Consider the following 17,712-nt stretch of genomic DNA (forward strand, 5'->3'; position numbering starts at 1 on the left):
AAAGCAAACAGCGTTTGATCACCTTCGAAACAATATTGAAACAAGTGTTGAAAATTGTTCTTAACTGCTGTGCATTGCAAATCTCCCCGAGTCTGCAACAGAACCGCGGTTAACGACCATCACGATAACATGACAACCACACAGGAGGTGCGGGATATCTTTTATTGCAATTTTTAATTAACGACGTTTTAATTTGTAATTAACACAAAACCATTTTGTTTCTTAAAATCTCTATTTTTATAAATTAATGTTGTAGCTTGGTTCAATATACTCAATAACTGACGCTGTTTGGCATGAATTACCTAACATCTTGTTTTAATTTTTCATTTCTGGAGTGATTTAGCTCATATACAGCCGCTGAAAAGTACAAAGCACACAAACTGGTTATACGGTGTAAGTAGAGCCTTCAACGTGTCGTTTTTGTTTGTCTGATGGGGAAGCGAAACTATCCAGGGGGAATCACCCAAGGAACTGTATAAGCTATCACATTTCATGTCCAAGCGTTTGCTGGATTGCCAAGCATATTGGTTATTCTCATCTTACAATTTACTGTTTAAACTTTTATTTGACGTCATAAGAAGACGTTATGTATTCTGTACAAATTCGAACATACAGTTACGACACAAGATAAGAAAATTTTATACACGTTCTTAGCTTGTCACTTGTCACTTAGCATTAATTAACATTTATCATTTGAACAATTGGTTACCACTATACAAAAGATAATGATAGACGAGCTTTAATTAAACTTTACATTGCTTGGATCGAATTTTGTTATTGAAATTGTACTCAGAGTTTACCGTAAGGAGGTTATATTTGTCAGAAAAAAAAACAGTTTTTTGGTTAACTTCACTGTGTAGTAAAATTACTTTAGAAACGTATTTACTCGGAATGTCTTGTTTACACTTTGCTTCTTTGTCCAGGTGATTTTTTAGTGGTTTTGGCAAACTTATCTTCGAGCGAAATTCATTTCCATACCTTCAAATCTATGAATTTTCGAAAACCTTTCATCTTTTTCTTTATCAATGGTGCCGATCATTTCTTTCTTTGATAACCTTGTTATTTCAAGCTTGTCACCAAAGAGCTTGTGTGGAGAGAAATCGCTCGAAATCTTGAACTTGGTACCATCGGTTGCTGTAAACTCAACTTTTTCAAACTGATCAGTGACGTGGAATTTCCGGCCATCATACGTCACGTCCAGGCTCTGCGTCGGCCCCAAGAAAGTGACACTCTCCTCAGAACTCGGGGTGATAAAAGTGAGATCGCGCTTTCCATCTTCAAAGAAAACAGCAAGCACAACGGTGACGTCACAACTCACGTCAGTGACTTCTGCTTCCATCACATTTGCGTCCTTTGCCCCAATCGCCCAGGACTTTTCTGTTCCGTTGGTAAACTTCACCTTGAATCGAATTCGCTCATTTTTCCCCAAGAAGCAACATCGTAGTATGATCCCATTATCAATTTTGCTGTTGGGGCCAATTTTGCTGTTTGCGTTTGCTATGAAAACAGAAGTAGTTAATCTTTAAAATTATAAAAACAGCAACAATCGCATTGATAAAACTTAACAAATCAAACAATCAATATGTACAAAACAACCAAAGTAGGCCTAAACCAATGTATATGCAAAACGACTACAGTTTCTTTTTGACTTTTTTGGGCAGAAATAATATTAAGCTTATACAGGCCCATAGCTAGCATGGGGCCAAGAGGGGCTGATCCCCGCCTGTAGAAATATTTGGTACCCTACTGAAACAATGTGGGCCTATAACATCAAATAACAATGATAGAAATTTGTGTTAAATTTTTCATTTAGTTTAACGACAAATCTGAAGCCATGTATGCTAGGCTAGTGCCCTGCAGAAGTCGACGTTTTTCCAAAAGGGCCATTGAATTTTTTATCTGTTTATTTTAGAATGTTACTCGTGCTTTTGTTATTGGTGATCTAATATTTAGCACCAATTATTGTATACGCGTAAAGGTGGTTAGTGCATAATAGCAGCTTTTTCAAGTTGCCGCATCCAGCTATTAGCAGTTAATTCGGTGGATCCATCCAGGACAATTCAAATGCTTGCAGAACCTGCTGACCCCATATTTCACACTTAAGACTTTAGCAACAAAGAGTTCTGTGTACACGTGGAAGGACAACAGGTCAAGGGTGTAAAAGTCAAGATCAAGGTCAAGGTCAAGAAGCATATGTGAGCCCCTCCTAGATTTTGTTGAGCCCTGTCTGAAAATACAGGCTATAGCTACACTGTCATTTTGTTAAACACTTTAATTAAACACGAAAAGTGAGGCCAAAAAGAAACACCTAAAATGGTTACATGTTTAAATCGCACATGTTTATTCTGTTTTGTGTTTAAATGTTGTAGGTGTTTACTAACTAGGTGTTTATTATCTTTGGTGTTTACGTGTTTACTAACTAGGTGTTTACTATTTTATGCGTATTGTTACTTGGCAGTCAAAATTTCCAAAATAACGTTTATTACAGCAGCGCAACAGAAACAAGGCAGGTACAATCACGCGCGCCGGAATTATTTTTGGCAAGGGGCAAAATTCGAAAAAAGGGCACTTTTTGAATGTCATTTTGGAAAATAAAGAAAGAAAAGTGGGCGATGGCCTCTCTGCCCTTCCTCTTCCGGCATCCGTGAGTAATAATAATAACCGATAAGTTGCATTAAATAGCCTAACACCACCCTCGAATCGTTGTTACATCTGACGTGGATTGAATCAGCAACAATGAATGTTTTCATGGTTCCGGCTTCGTTGTAAGAAACAAGCAAACTTGACAGTGTTTTCTTTCTGGAGTTTAAAATAATCCAAAATGCCTAAAAAATTAAAACAAAAATGTCAATGTATACAAATTGTTCTGTAAAGCCACCAGTTAAATAAAGCAACTACAACTCACATTAACAGTCTGCATTGCATCAAAAAGATTTGTTTTGCGGATTGGCCAAAGTTGTTTTTGTGACCTCAAAATGAGATTAAGTTCTTTCTCTGATGATGGATCCTATGTCAAAAGTTTTGTTAGGTTTTTACACTGTTAATAATAATGACTTTATTTTTCCCTCAATATATATCAAGTATCTGAACACATTATTCTTCAACAAAGCAATAAACTAATACAAAAACAACCAAATTTGATTTTTGTTAATTGCTGGATGAATACTCAGATTGCTCACCTCAGTCTTACGGCATTGCCGCTCAACATTGCTGTCACATTTGTTGTCTAGCGTGGTTAGCATGCTTACGCAAGCGTCTTAAATCGTATTGTAATCAAATTGATAAACATTTCTGAATTTTTCCTCAATCTGCAAAATTTATCACTATATCAATAACCATGTTGCAGCCTCTAAACATGATCTACAACTGTATTCTCTTACAAAAGCATGAAAATTTAAAACACCTTACAATAAGTTTCTTTCAAACACTAACAAAAGGCATTTGTCCTAATAATGAAAACTTTTCAATGATTCCACTAATGCAGGGGTCGGGAACCTTTTTGGCGAAGGAGCCATGAAATCCACATATTGTTAATTTTTATTTCCGTTAGAGCCATATAATATTTTTCAACACTTAATGCAACTAACGTGTGCATTTTTAAGAAAAACCAACTATTTTAGACAACGGTAAATGTCTGAATTTACTCTTTAATAACATGCTAATTACTGTTAATGCGATTTCTGGTGCTGCATGATACAGAAATTACAAAATTACAAATAACTGAAAAGTTTTATTCGTAACAATTGAGCTAAGAAATGCCAGCTTAGATTTATTTGCGAGCCAGATGCCATCATCAAAAGAGCCATATCTGGCTCGCGAGCCATAGGTTCCCAACCTCTGCACTAATGCATCTATCTTTACATTAAACTAATTTCTTCTTGGTGAAAGACAGACATTGGTCTTAAATACCTGTTTTAGTAGACCGTATTCCCATTCTGATTCTTCCTTTTCTAAATGTTGTCTAATAACTTCAGTAGCCCTTTTTTGTCCATTCTGAATCTACAGTGATTAAAAATATAAAACTAAAAAATATAGCTTTTAAAACAGTAGTGACATGTAATCAAGCTTTTTGATAATGTGTCAGAATCTTTCTTCTCGAATGTCTTTGGAAGACTCGGACTCGGCAATGATTCCTCCACTCTCTGCAGTTTTCCACAAAAACTCAAATTTTCATTTGTTTATTGAATTTTATAACATATTGACCAACCCTGACACTGCTCACCAGGACCAGAAGAGTAATGATTAATAATGCCTTACCCAAGAACATTACAAAAGTAGTAACATTGGACATTTGCAATAAGTTCGCATTGTTTAAACCTGGTGCTAAGCCAATCCACCACTGAAGCAACACTTTTTGGCATGCACAGTATATTTTAAAATTAACTTAATATTGTTAATAATAAAAATTTCATGTGGATCAAAAATATATAATTCTGCATCACCTGCCAGTGTAGCTGAAGGAAACCTAATGATGAGGGTTGTTTACTACCATATGTGATGGCACAGGTAGATGGCTTCTCTTCCGACATAAGTTTCTAAGTTTTTCCAATAACTTTCTACAGAAAACGCCTGTAAAGAAACAGCTTAGTATAAACTGTTATAGACTACTGAGTACAAAAATATTTTATATTGTAGGCTAGTAAATTTATCATTATACAGTAATTACAACAATTTTCTTTCTACAGTACTAAATTATCAAAATCAAATGCTTACCGAAGGCCATTGCCTTTCCCAAGAGCATTACAACGGTATGGCACTACCGGGTATCGAAAACATGCTATAAATATTTGTTATTGTCTGTAACTCTGTAAACCTTTATGCCTGGAATATAGCCTAGGCCTTGTAGTAACAAACCTGATCCATACAGCGAAATACGCTACACCAGGCTACCTATATAGGCTACCGAAAACAAACTGTGGCAATAAGCTACAGCCCTACGAAACGTCATAAAACAATTCGCTGTCTTTATGTAAGCTGAAAAGAGGGTTCAGATTTTAGAGATAGTTTGTAGCCGTCTGAACTCTGAAGGTGGTAAATGCGCGCCCACATTTTTGACAATGGTAGAACTTAACATATTATTTCATAGAACTTAAAATAATTTTGAAATAGCAAACTTGCTGGATAAAAAGTAAATAAAAACAACAATTACTTGTTCTAATGTAAAACAATAAGTTTAATGTAATGTTATGAAAGTTTTTTTATTTTAATATTTTAGGTTTTGAGTTATTTAAACATGGAATAAATAGTTGTAACTTACTATTTTCAGATACACAATCTACATTATATGAACAAACGTTATTCACACGTTCCACTAACTGATGGTGAACGCTTGTCATTTACCTTTTAATCAAACGACGAGAAGAGAACGCCCACGTTAGGCCGTGCCCGAGTAATTTCAAACTTTGATGGGGAAAGTATGGTAATTGGTTTTTCACCCTCCATTCCTGGGTGAATGGCTTTACTTGAAAACCAATCACAGCCAGTGGCGTAGTCGGAAAAAAATTGGGGGGGGGGTCAAATATTTCATGAGATTACAAAGAGAACTATACAAATTGTTGGTTTTAAGACACCGCCACCCGATGTAGAAACCTATAGACACAAAATATGGGGGCGGGGTGGCCAAGGCCCCTTTCACCCATTTGAAATATAGCCTACAGTAAGGCCTGAACAATACAATTTAGTGTTCAGCCACTCCATACAGGAAAATTTTTAAAACGACTTCAAGTTGCCAACTTTAAACCTAAGAATTGAGTCCGAGATACAAATTTATACTGAACAATAGCTCGTGCAATTGGGTAATGCGAACAAGTCTAAAGCATATAGTACCGAACTGTTTTTGATAGATTCTTTCTAAAGCAACTTAAAGTATAAGATATAATTCAATAAAACTCATCAAAATAAACACATTCCTCCTAAACACCTTTTTGTTTGACACATTTTGTAATCTTTGTGTTATGTGTTTAACATTTAAACGCCTAAAAGTGTAGAATAGGCATAAATCATTATTAAACGTGTCATGGATTGTGGTGGTTAACCCATAAAGTGTTTAAATTTTGTCAAATTAACAAAATTTATACACTTAAACACATAATTAAACACTTTAACATGTTTAAAGAAGTAAAATTGTGTTTAAATTTTAAACACATGAATGACAGTGTATAGGCTACTGGCCTGAGCTTATAACAACAAGTCACCTACTTATTATTGTGATATCTCCACAATTTCCGAAAACGTTTGAGTTAGCGATATTGTTTTTGCTCACTTCCACCTTGTTTTCCTTGCGGTAACCTTCAGGACCAAAGAGCAAAGCAAGCTCTTGAAACCTCTGTCTGAATAATAAATTTTGATCCGGCATATTTTAATCTTATAGTTAACAATAAGCTGTAGAGTGTAGATGATCTGAAACAAAGGTATTTGGAAAAAATATTTAAAAAGGTATCATAAAACAAATTACACATTTACACAAAACCTAAATCTGTTTACACAAACACTTTCTGGGTTATATCTATTTAGCAAATACTCTCCCAAATAAAAAAAGTCTTTTGATAAATAATGGGTCGGTGGTCTAGAAAAACAATCTGTGGTTTGCGTGAACCAAACAGGGCGGCCAATTTTTACTACATATACTGAAAGTATTTAAAATGTCCACATTTTTCATATGGAAAAGGAGATCCATTACACATGCGATTGATTAAAATTTCAAATGAAACTTGTATTGGACCTTCTGTTGAATAGAAGCATTTGCAGTGCGTTTTCTAAAACCGTCTCGATCGTCATTTTTTTTATTGCGAACATTTCGCGGTGCTCTAAGCCTCTAAATCTACGTTAACAACCAACGTTTTTGTTTTCAACTAACAGAAAAAGTAACTACTGTACACAGGAAAATTTGTATAAAATTATAATACAATTATTATCCTGAACTGTCGGACAAATATTACCCATCCATGTTTGTCAGTGAAAGTGTTTAAGTCAGTTGTAGGTCCACACAAAACAGCCTTCAGTTTTTATATAAAAACTAACGGAACACATTCAATAAATTTTCAAAGTACGATGCTTTAATTGAACTGGCATGCTTTAACTTAAACTTTATAGTTTGTATGACATAAAACAGACTGTGTTGTTTATGATCAGGAAAACGATTGTGTATGTGCACCTGTTAAAGCGTAAAATGCGAGAAACCTACTTCGACCAAAAGGGCAACGTATCGTTTGATGCATTTTTCTGAATAATCCTAAAAAACAACTATATTTAACACTTTATTTTTGTGCAAAGCATGTAGAAGTCACTCAGCTTTAATGCTATAAGTTTGGAGAATAACCTTCTGCTTCTGCCCTTAAATCCTGTCTGAAAATGTAGTTGTAAAAGTGCTGGTTACTTTTCAAAAATTGTAAAAATACTTACAGTAGTGCGCAAATTGATTGAGCCAACAGTAAAAAACGTTGCAGACCTATACTGCATGCATGGTCAGCAAAAGTAGAAAGTTGGTTTCTAACCCTTACGCTGTCCTCTCTGTAATTTCCTTTTCCTCGGCAACGTCTATCACAAAATCCTCAACTAACTTTCAAACTCGAATTCAATTTAGGAAACAAAGAAACGGGTGAATACATCACATATAAGTCCACATCACGAGCTCGTGATATGAAAAGTATTAAATACCTAACAAAAGGAACTATGTTTGTTATGAAACCAATAACAGCAAAGTCCCTTGGGAATTTACCCTGTAGAATTACCTGCCTATAAATAAAAATTCAAAGAACTAATATCTGCCCACGCTCCTACTTGCTTTTCGCGATTGGTTGAACGCAAATCTAAACCTGTTTGATCGAGTGTTGTTTGACTTTCGTGGTTTAGGCTATTATTATATGAAATTGTAATATTTCAGCCTTTCAAGGCAAAAAGTCTTTACAATTCACTGGGGGTTTAAGCATTATTATATTTTAAAGAATTGCTTGCAACCATACTGGGGCAATGTGGGCATTTATGCATTTTATCAAAACCGAAAGAAGTCGCAAAGGCTAGATTGAGCCGAAACAAAATGTTTGTCCTTTATAATACCGCCCATTAGGTGGTGTTAAACAGTCCATTAATTGATGGTTCGTATCATGAAATTTCATACACAATACGCATGTCATTAGCGTAGCAAGGGCAAACACATTTTTATTGTTACAACTACTGAACTTGTAGTCCTATGTCACAATTGCTGTACTGTACAAATACGCAAACAGTTGCAAGAGATTTTGCAGACACAAACTTGAACCAAAATTGAATATTGTAGCATTGAGAAAAATAAAAGCACTAAATACAGATTGCTACATACAGTTTTCAATATAATTTGAAATATATTACAGTCATAAAAACAACTAAAAAAGTACAAAGTAGCAATACAGCTTTAAAATCAAGCAACAAAAAATCAAAGGCACTTGTTCAATAATAATAATGCAAGACAGAGCCTGTAAAAAAACTGCGAAACAAAATCCTGGGAAAATTATCAAGCTCAACGATTCAAGGTTTATGTAAACCAAAAAGTTTTGTTCCGTTTTTGCTTGCATTTATCTTTACATCGGGAGAAGCAATAAAAATATCAAAATTAAACAACAACAATAACGGCAACATCTAAAACTAGGAATTGATAAAAGTGAATAATCTCTTAATTGGAAGCTAAAAAACCGAAGTTGAATAAATCGGATGATGAAAAATGATAATGTTCAATGCAGAAAAATATTAGCAGAGGATACAAGCATCTGCAAATACCAGATGTAAACAGAAAAATGGGAAATGTTATCTTAAAATGGCAAGCAGACAACGAAACACGAACATGGCTGCTTTTAACAAACAGATTAAAACGATTTATAGAGCACCGATTCATAACCGGGGTACGAGGCATCAAAGTATTATAAACACGGTGTCAGGTTCAATGTTCGAATGTCAAAACACACAACACAACACTGTAACAAAAACAACATGGAAGGTCAAGAACCATTGGTGGAGGAATTTGTAACCAATGGGGAACGAACCAGAAGCAGTCAGTAAAACGTCATCAACCACTTCATGGAGTTTGAAAATGTAAAATGAAGCAAAGAAACGAAAATTTTAGCTCATATGAACTGTCTATCTGCAATTTCTGAGGTTGGAAAAATTTGCAAGTTAACCAACTTCATTTTTATGTCAGCTGGATTTTCCGCAACATATATGCAAATTAAGCAAAACAAGTCCCCACATTACTAGAGTTATCACTGTATCTCTGATATTAAGCAATCGAAATATGTTACCATCAGAAAAAAAGAAGAATAAAAAACTATTTTCAGAAATGGTTGCAACAGTAAAGTGTACCACAACGTTGTACTTGCATTCCTAAGGACTATTTTGTGAGATTTTGGCTCCAATTGTTGTTGATTATCTTAAAAATCGTTTTAACAAAGAAAAAGCAAGAAATAAAACCTCATCAGCATTAATTCATATATTTGGTGTTTTCCTCAGCTGTCATAACTTACACGGGTAAATGTGGGGCATGGGCCAAGTTTTGGCTTTTGGTATTTTTCTTTACCAAATATGCGAAATACGATGTCTTCAAAATCATTCGGCCACTTAAATTTTTTTGTATCTTGAAGCCATCCAGGAACATGACTCTGTTGACAAAAAATCAATTGAGGCATGACTATGTAAGTCTTGCAATTTGAAAACAGTTACCAGGCAAATATATTTAAGATAAGTTCCTAACTTTTTGTATTACAACACACAAGTTATTCAAAGCTTGCTTTGCCAAATCTAATCAAACAGTATTTGTAATCGATTTATTAATAGCATTTTATCAGTACGCAGTTAACGTACTTTTCATTGTTGATGTTTCAAACATGATAGAAGTCAACCTTACGTACATCCTTAACTTTTTTGCTATCTTAATAATTTATATACAGTATTCTACCATTAAATTCTTCCATAAATTCTTAAATGGATAAAACACACCAAACTTACAGATTCTGCATTTTCAATTAAGACAGGAATGAAGCGTTTGTTCAAAGATCCGCTCTTGATATATTCATCATGGATTCGTCTGTAGATGTATTTTGTCTGGAGTTCTTCTTCTCTTTCGGGATCAAATTGTTGAGTTCCATTTTCACAAACAATCTGTTTATACTTTGGGTTCATGATTATCATCACAAAGTTCGACTGCGGATAGAAAGAGAGATGATTGAGAAAATTACACCACAGCGTGTCAGTTATCTTTTGCAGGTGGCATTTGGTGATGCGAGGTTCTTCACATTTTTTATCACACATTCTTCTATGATTTCAACGTTCAATTTCAAAATAGAAAGATAACTTCTAAACTTTGCAGCATTATCTAAATTACACGTTCCAATGGCAACTTATGGTATGGTATCGAAATCTCAAACTGAGGAAAGTCTTTGCACGACTTAAATTTGACGACAAATTCTCATCACTTGAGCCCCAGTTACCGAGCTTGTCTTTGTGCATTTTCCGTTGGATTGTTTTTTAATAATTTTTTTGTGGTCTTGTTCAAATCTCAAACTGTTCATTAACACCACTGATCAGGAGCAGGAGCATCAATATCTTACCCAATGGAATTGCAATGATAGCATAGTGGCACCAAGCATGGACCTGGCACTGTATCCACTGCAATACCACTGCCGACAAATTTCCATTTGTGTAACAACTGTACAAAACACTCACTTTTTCATGTTTATCCAACCAAGTTGCCACACTCTCAGTCTTCTCCTCCTGCTCAAACATATCGCAAATCACGTCAATCGAATTGGCTCGCAATTTCTGTGCAATTTCTAGAACAGTCTTCAAATTGATCTCGTCTCTTCCAAAAGCGTGTGTAATGAACACTGCATATACAAATCAGTGAACTCAGACACTTTCCAGGCCAGTTAAACAACAGCAACCGTAATGTCTGAAGCTCGTTAACCCAAATGCAAACAACAACAAAAAATGAATTTTTTTACCGAAGTCGATAAATTGCCGGAAAATATGCAGTTTGTACCTAAAAATGACATTGCAAAATATGTCTAATAGATACATTATGGGAATTTTCAACATTCAGCTCCGATATTCTGCTAACAACATTACACCTATCACAAAAACTTTCTAAGTGAGAGTCCCTCAGTGCAATCATGTTTTAGATTTGCCCCAGAAAATCTATGCTAAATTGCTACGATCGACACTGTTTTATCAAATCAATTTTTTGTCAAAATTTTTTGTCACTTTATCAAATTATCAAATGAGTTAAGCTCCGAGGAAGTATAAAATAAGTATATTTGAAGTTCAGGGTTAACGAGCTTCTTGTCAGTTTAGCCGCCCACATTAACTCTGTTAAAAGAATACGATTAAACTATCAACTCTGTTAAAAGAATATTAAATTATGTTAAAAGAATATTAAACTAATTAAATGATTAAATTATCACTGGAACAGATAACAAAATAAATTCAACAGCAAAATATGAAATCAATAAAAAATATCTGTGGATAAATTTGCACCATTTTTCATTGCAGTTGTATCTGGCAAATTCTGGTTTTGACTTGGGGCTGAAAGTTGTTTTCGTACGTCTGGTTTCGGTTGAGAAGAAGATGGTCCTTGATCATTGACTTCAAATGATGGATGCTGAGTTTGGAAGCTATAAATGAAAGATTGGAAAACTTTTTGGTAACTCTATTCTCTACTGCCCACCACCCAATGGGGCAGTAATACACTCTGCAGAAAATTACTGGCCTTACAAGCAAACTCGAGACACAAACAGCTGTTTCGAACATAACTAAACTATGTAAGTTGGGGAGTGCACGAGCGCAGTCTAACTAAATCACCTGTAATCACTGTCTGTGGAATTTGTTGAAATTCTGTTGGAGATTTCAGTTGTACGCTGCTGCGTCTGAGGTTGATGCTGATGAGATTGAACGAATATCCCGGTTGAAGTGTGCTCCAAGCCATTGCCCACAGATATTCTATCATTCATGCAAGAAAATCAGGTTAAAATAATATCAAACCCTTCAACACCAGTTTGTCATTGCTTAATAGCAGCTCATTGGCCAAGAAAAAGAAGAAAGCAACCTTACTACTAACATTGACTGTGGGAGGTTTGCACCGTTGGTACAAGACCCATTAGAAGATAATGAAAGATTGGCAGAAAGGCAAAATGACCCTTCCTCACTCGGGACCACTGAAAAACAAACAATCCTAGACAGATCAAAATAAGCAGAATAAGAGGACTATTATTGCATGTCAGTAGGTAGCCTTTACACATTAAAACATTTCTACCAGCGTTAACGTATCACGTACTAGGTTACATATTTACCAAGCACAACAATTTAAATAGCCCATGTTTGTAATAAAAAGATAGCACGACCAAAAATTAAACGTGGGGCTACAGCATTTATTTATTTCTGCAAATTTTCCCCACATAACACTTCTTCATACAACCATTTAACAAATGAATAATATTCAATGACATTAAAAATATTAAATTAGCCTACGTAAAGCATATATTGCTTGCACAAAGCACCCTGAAGATATCACACCGTTATGCTAAGTTTCCATTAAATTTTATTTACATTTCACAACCAGACTTTAGGTTTGGAATTTTGTGCACCAAATAAACCTTGGTACATACTTAATGGCATCGCAATATATACCACCGTATTCGGCAGGTTACCTGACTCAGCAATTTCTGGCACTCTTTCAAGTTTATTTTCCACAGAATATTGAAAGGGATCATCAACTGAATTTCCACACTGGGCTTTGCGTTTACTCTGGAATAACTTTTTCAAACTTTTCATCTGAAATTAGTTGTTAAATTTATTACATTTTTGTGTGTGTTAAGACTGTAATGTGTACTGATACTCACACCTAAATTTAAACTGTTGCAACCATAGTTTGAGCTTATTTTTTTCAAAGTGGCTAATAAGCTGGTATTATGAAAGGGTTTAATAATTATGAAACAAGTTTGCAGTGACTACATAGTAAGTTACAAGTAAACATTTACAAAATCTGATTACTTGACTTACAGCTACAATCAGACTTACTTTATTTGTTAATATACTGATTATCTTCCAATCAAATGAAATGACAATAGTTCACCGCTTTATCCTATAATGTTTAAGCACCTTCAAATATGGAAACTTTTACTTTACATTGGTGGTCTACCATACATTACATTACATGGTCGCAGTGTTTTTTTTAAGATGTTTTGGGGGACCGAAACGGTCCCCCAAATTTCTCCAGCGGTTTCCCAAAATTTGGACTTGCTACTCTGGTCTTGCTAATTTGGTCTCTTAAAACTACTTAGCGGTCACCCAAACCAAACCTTAAAAAAAAACCTGCATGGTCGCATCATAAAGTGCAAGAAATTGACTGAAAATGGCGAGCGTAATAAAGCCAACTAAACGTACAGTTAAACAAACTATATATAACAACTGAGAAAGTTAGGTGCTATGTATCTTAACTATCGAAATTTTTCACAATCATTTTTTAATATCTTCTGAGTGCCAGGGTGCATTCCTTGCGATGCATACTGTGAAGGTCACTTTGGCATACATAACGATTACACCAAAGACGTGCTATGCCAATTGCGGGTCTAGTATACAAGTACACAGCCACACAGTGCCATTGTACACTAGACCCCAGCTACTAAAATTGTGACGTCATCAGGTTGTGCACTTGTGGGCCTATATTAGACCCACAATTGCAATCTCTACAAAAAACGAAACAGTGTGCTCATTTTCATCTAAACATGGGAAAAATTAAAAAGGAAAATGAATTTGCATAACTTTGCGTGATTTTAATACAGTTGCGCGAAGACATAATTTGCATGGTGGCAAGCCTAGGTCAAACCGAGTTTACACCGCTTGACCGTAGGTCATGGCGAAGATCTTAGCCATGAGGTCATAGTCAAAACATTTCATTTTTGTGGCCTTGTAATTTTAGTGTGTTTGGGACAGTAGGGGCCTCGCACAGTTTGCATTTTGCGATACTGGCTATCCTATCATATTTTGTCAAAACAACAAACCTGCTACAGTGCTACTGCCAAATGGACTTCAGAGCCAATGATAGTATGCAAGGGGAATTCCCAGTTGACCAATTTTATTTTTGCATGTGAAGTGATGCGTGTCAGGTAATGTCAATTTCTATTTTATTTTCATCAATAGCGCAGTGGAAACCAAAATAAATGCCAGACTTTGCTATAAGTATGCACTAATCTACAGCAATAAAAGACGAAAGGGCTTAAAACGTGTATGAAAATAATAATGTACTTACGACAATTATTGCAGCGCTCACCATCTCCTCCGTTAGGTAGCGGCAGGACACCATCTCCATCTGCTGAAAAAGTCATGGTATTTTATTCTCTTTTTCCAGTTCAGGTTTTTCGTTCGTCATTCGTTTTTTAGGCGAGGAACGCGGAGGCTCTTTACAGACGTCTTTCAAGTTATGCCTGTGCTTCGGCAATCGGCACATGTTGTTTGCTAATAAAATAAATTCAAGTTAGCCGCGGCTGAAAAACATATATATTGCGTCATGTTCTTTTTTTCGCTGTGCTATACGCCATGCGGTAACGCGGCCACTGCTAACATATAATAGTGTTTTCAAATGTGTGTTGGTGCTGTTGTAAAAGTGTAAATATGTAAGCATTCAATCGGGTGTAGTATACAAGTGCACAACCACAGGATGCTTTTGTATACTAGACCCCAACTATCAGATCGTGACGTTATCTGGTTGTGCACTTGTATACTAGATGCAATAGAAAACGTATCATATAGGCTATATATTGATATCAATTAAAGTAAAATAAAATCATTGGTTATGAAAACATTAAATTTTTTGAGCAAGAGATTTCTCGAGCAATGCAAAACTGTCTGTGTGAACCGAATTGTAGTAGATTATCAGAGGTTTGGTTTTCATGATTTCAAGCAAAATGATACCATTTTTGCTTTGTCTTCCGGATTTGGAAAATGTGGAGTTGCTGTCATCAGAGTATCAGGGGATCACACCAAGCAAGTTATCAAGGAGATTACTGGCTGCAAAAACTTACCAAAACCTCGGCAAGCATTTGTGTCAAAGTTACGTCACCCAAAAACTCAAGTCATGCTTGATCGGGCACTGGTCATGTGGTTTTCAGCCCCGAATAGCTTCACAGGGGAAGATATTTGCGAATTTCAAGTTCACGGAGGACCCGCGGTCATTGCATCAGTTCTAAATGCTTTGTCGTCTATCAAAGGCTTACGACCGGCTGCGGCAGGTGATTACACAAAACGAGCTTTTCTAAACAACAAACTAGATCTGACCGAAGTGGAGGGACTTGGTGATTTGATCCACGCTGAAACAGAGGCACAGAGACGACAAGCTCTTCATCAGATGGAAGGATCTTTATCCGTCTTGTATAAACAATGGAGCAAGGATTTACTGAAATGCACTGCTCACGTCGAAGCTTACATTGACTTCAGCGAGGATCAAGGCCTGCATAACGACTTGCTTGGCAATGTTAAAAATGAAGTTAAAGAACTTCTGCAAAAAATTAGGAAGCATTTGTTGGACAAACACCGCGGTGAGATTCTTCGTAGTGGAGTGCGTGTAGCAATTGTTGGCGAGCCTAATGTTGGCAAAAGCAGTCTCCTGAATGCAATTATACAACGACCTGCGGCTATTGTGTCTCCGATTGCCGGGACAACAAGAGACGTGATTGAAACTTCTCTTGACATTGAAGGTTATCCTGTTTTAATCAGCGATACTGCTGGACTGCGTGATAGCAGTAATGCCATAGAACAGGAAGGCATCATTAGAGCCCACAAGAAAGCTGAGCAAGCAGACTTGGTGATTTTCATGGTTGATGGGCAGAATTTGAAAAATGACGTGAACCTTGAAGAGTTCCTTGTTCAACACGCCTTCAAATTAGGAATAGAGCTCAGCATAAGAGCTGAAAACGTTGTAGTGATTGTAAACAAAACTGACTTAATCTCATCTGGTCTTCTTTCGGAACTTGAATCCTTTAAAAGATTTCCAATTATCCTGTTATCATGTGAAACCTTTGATGGTTTTTCGGGTTTCATGAACTTTTTCACCAAAATGGTTCAATCTTTGTGTGGCGTCACAGCTTTAGGTGAAATTCCCAGCGTAACACAACAAAGACATAGAGATCATTTAACGTCATGTATCGAGTATTTAGAAAGCTCATTAAACATTACAGAGCAAGATATTGTGATTGCTGCAGAATATTTGCGGATGGCGCTAAATGAGATCGGCAAAATTTCTGGAAAAGTAGGAGCAGAGGAAATATTGGATGTAATTTTCAAAGACTTTTGTATTGGAAAATAGCACCGTCTTAAGCATGAATATACAGCTTCCCTTGTACGTTGGGCTCTATTAAGTGAGAATGCGTGTTAAAACTCGGTTGCTCGGTGGTCGGTATAATACCATAGTAAATAAACGTACACTGCAATGCTTCTTTGTTTCCATATACTGTAAACATGTCTGTCATTGAGAAACCAATGATACAGGTTATAAACTTTTACCTTGCAACAATAATTTTACGTATAAATATTTTTTAGGAGTTGCCTAGGAAAATGCCTAAGTATGCCCAGCTGGTCATGGGCCCTGCAGGGAGTGGGAAGAGCACGTACTGTGCGATGCTTCAAGAGCATTTAAAAGTTATTAAGCGTGAATGTTTTGTTGTAAATCTTGATCCTGCTGCCGAAGACTTCAAGTATCCTCCCAGCGTGGACTGCCGTGAGCTCATCCAGCTGGATGATGTTATGGAGGATGAAGAGTTAAGATTTGGACCAAATGGAGGACTCATTTACTGCATGGAGTACTTGATGAAGAATTTAGAATGGCTTCAAGACAACCTTGATGCCCATGACGACGATTATTATTTGTTCGACTGCCCGGGACAGATTGAACTTTACACACATCTCCCGGTTATGCGACAACTTGCTGATACTTTACAATCATGGGATTTTAGAGTATGTGCCGTGTTCCTTGTAGACTCACAATTTCTCGGAGATCCCAGTAAATATATATCAGGGGTTTTGTCATCATTGTCATGCATGGTGAATTTGGAAATTCCTCATGTCAGCATCATGACAAAACTGGACATTTTACCAAGGAGCTCGAAAAGGGAAGTTAGAAAATATCTTGATCCTGACATGCAAAGACTTGGCGTTACTTCCCATGGTGGAAAGTATCAGCGCTTAACGGAAGCCATTTGCCAAATAATTGATGATTATGGTTTGGTGCGTTTTCTTCCTCTTGATAGGTCAGATGAAGAGTCAATTAGCATTGTTCTGCAACACATAGACACTGCAATTCAGTATGGAGAAGATCTGGAGGTTCAAACTCGTGATTTTGGGGAAGACCCTCCTGAATGACAAAGCAGAATTCTTCTTCGATTAATTTACGCTTTCGTTTTAAATGTAGCTTAAGCTGTCACAGTTTTAAAGGTTATAACTTTTCACTTTTGCCATTCTTCGAACACTTTTGTTATAAATTTCTCATGAAATTTCAGGCGAAAATCCTCAGTTATCTGTTGAAAAATTTAATCATGAATGATTAGTAACGACTGACAATAGCAACTTATAATCATGTTGGTCATTATACTGTTTTGCTGCTATCAGTTATAGTTTCTGTGCAGGTATTGCGATTTTTTGCAATGTGTCAGTGAAGAATTAATACTTTAACTTCATGTTTTACTTTGTTTGTTTTTAGAG

General features: G+C 36.0%; 5 protein-coding genes across 5 annotated transcripts; 2 read left to right on the forward strand and 3 right to left on the reverse strand.

Moving 5' to 3' along the window:
* Positions 1-545: 545 nt before the first annotated feature.
* LOC143452855 (uncharacterized) lies at positions 546-6,395 on the reverse strand. Its single transcript, XM_076953993.1, has 2 exons — positions 6,199-6,395; positions 546-1,497 (listed from the first exon to the last, which is right to left on the reverse strand). The coding sequence occupies exons 1-2, from the start codon at positions 6,353-6,355 to the stop codon at positions 950-952; spliced, it is 705 nt and encodes a 234-aa protein (XP_076810108.1). The 5' UTR covers positions 6,356-6,395; the 3' UTR covers positions 546-949.
* Positions 1,546-6,178, reverse strand: LOC143452885 (uncharacterized). Its single transcript, XM_076954025.1, has 6 exons — positions 4,714-6,178; positions 4,443-4,569; positions 3,910-3,999; positions 3,180-3,308; positions 2,906-3,007; positions 1,546-2,825 (listed from the first exon to the last, which is right to left on the reverse strand). The coding sequence occupies exons 4-6, from the start codon at positions 3,240-3,242 to the stop codon at positions 2,580-2,582; spliced, it is 411 nt and encodes a 136-aa protein (XP_076810140.1). The 5' UTR covers positions 3,243-3,308; positions 3,910-3,999; positions 4,443-4,569; positions 4,714-6,178; the 3' UTR covers positions 1,546-2,579.
* Positions 6,396-8,131: 1,736 nt separating the features above from the next.
* LOC143469125 (E3 ubiquitin ligase TRAF3IP2-like) lies at positions 8,132-14,009 on the reverse strand. The gene is made up of 8 exons (XM_076966700.1): positions 13,039-14,009; positions 12,669-12,792; positions 12,080-12,176; positions 11,824-11,961; positions 11,500-11,636; positions 10,690-10,850; positions 9,973-10,167; positions 8,132-9,626 (listed from the first exon to the last, which is right to left on the reverse strand). The coding sequence occupies exons 2-8, from the start codon at positions 12,790-12,792 to the stop codon at positions 9,474-9,476; spliced, it is 1,005 nt and encodes a 334-aa protein (XP_076822815.1). The 5' UTR covers positions 13,039-14,009; the 3' UTR covers positions 8,132-9,473.
* A 324-nt stretch (positions 14,010-14,333) lies between these two features.
* On the forward strand, positions 14,334-16,554 carry LOC143454244 (5-taurinomethyluridine-[tRNA] synthase subunit GTPB3, mitochondrial-like). Its single transcript, XM_076954994.1, has one exon. The coding sequence runs from the start codon at positions 14,813-14,815 to the stop codon at positions 16,319-16,321; it is 1,509 nt and encodes a 502-aa protein (XP_076811109.1). The 5' UTR covers positions 14,334-14,812; the 3' UTR covers positions 16,322-16,554.
* Positions 16,554-17,711, forward strand: LOC143454276 (GPN-loop GTPase 3-like). The gene has a single exon (XM_076954996.1). The coding sequence runs from the start codon at positions 16,570-16,572 to the stop codon at positions 17,371-17,373; it is 804 nt and encodes a 267-aa protein (XP_076811111.1). The 5' UTR covers positions 16,554-16,569; the 3' UTR covers positions 17,374-17,711.
* Position 17,712: the final 1 nt, after the last annotated feature.

This window comes from Clavelina lepadiformis, chromosome 1, assembly GCF_947623445.1.
Source record: "Clavelina lepadiformis chromosome 1, kaClaLepa1.1, whole genome shotgun sequence".
In the NCBI taxonomy this organism is placed as follows: Eukaryota; Metazoa; Chordata; class Ascidiacea; order Aplousobranchia; family Clavelinidae; genus Clavelina; species Clavelina lepadiformis.

What these genes read in the sequence shown, in the direction of transcription:
- LOC143452885 (XM_076954025.1), bottom strand. Translation starts at nt 3,242, where the DNA reads ATGCTAACCACGCTAGACAACAAATGTGACAGCAATGTTGAGCGGCAA. An exon ending in GGCAATGCCGTAAGACTGAG is followed by an intron (nt 3,008 to 3,179) that starts GTGAGCAATCTG and finishes CTTTTGACATAG; the next exon opens with GATCCATCATCAGAGAAAGA. An exon ending in ATGCAATGCAGACTGTTAAT is followed by an intron (nt 2,826 to 2,905) that starts GTGAGTTGTAGT and finishes TTAATTTTTTAG; the next exon opens with GCATTTTGGATTATTTTAAA.
- LOC143452855 (XM_076953993.1), bottom strand. Translation starts at nt 6,355, where the DNA reads ATGCCGGATCAAAATTTATTATTCAGACAGAGGTTTCAAGAGCTTGCT. An exon ending in TGGAGATATCACAATAATAA is followed by an intron (nt 1,498 to 6,198) that starts GTAGGTGACTTG and finishes CTGTTTTCATAG; the next exon opens with CAAACGCAAACAGCAAAATT.
- LOC143469125 (XM_076966700.1), bottom strand. Translation starts at nt 12,792, where the DNA reads ATGAAAAGTTTGAAAAAGTTATTCCAGAGTAAACGCAAAGCCCAGTGT. An exon ending in GCAAACCTCCCACAGTCAAT is followed by an intron (nt 11,962 to 12,079) that starts GTTAGTAGTAAG and finishes CATGAATGATAG; the next exon opens with AATATCTGTGGGCAATGGCT. An exon ending in GGTTGGATAAACATGAAAAA is followed by an intron (nt 10,168 to 10,689) that starts GTGAGTGTTTTG and finishes TTCTATCCGCAG; the next exon opens with TCGAACTTTGTGATGATAAT.
- LOC143454244 (XM_076954994.1), top strand. Translation starts at nt 14,813, where the DNA reads ATGAAAACATTAAATTTTTTGAGCAAGAGATTTCTCGAGCAATGCAAA.
- LOC143454276 (XM_076954996.1), top strand. Translation starts at nt 16,570, where the DNA reads ATGCCTAAGTATGCCCAGCTGGTCATGGGCCCTGCAGGGAGTGGGAAG.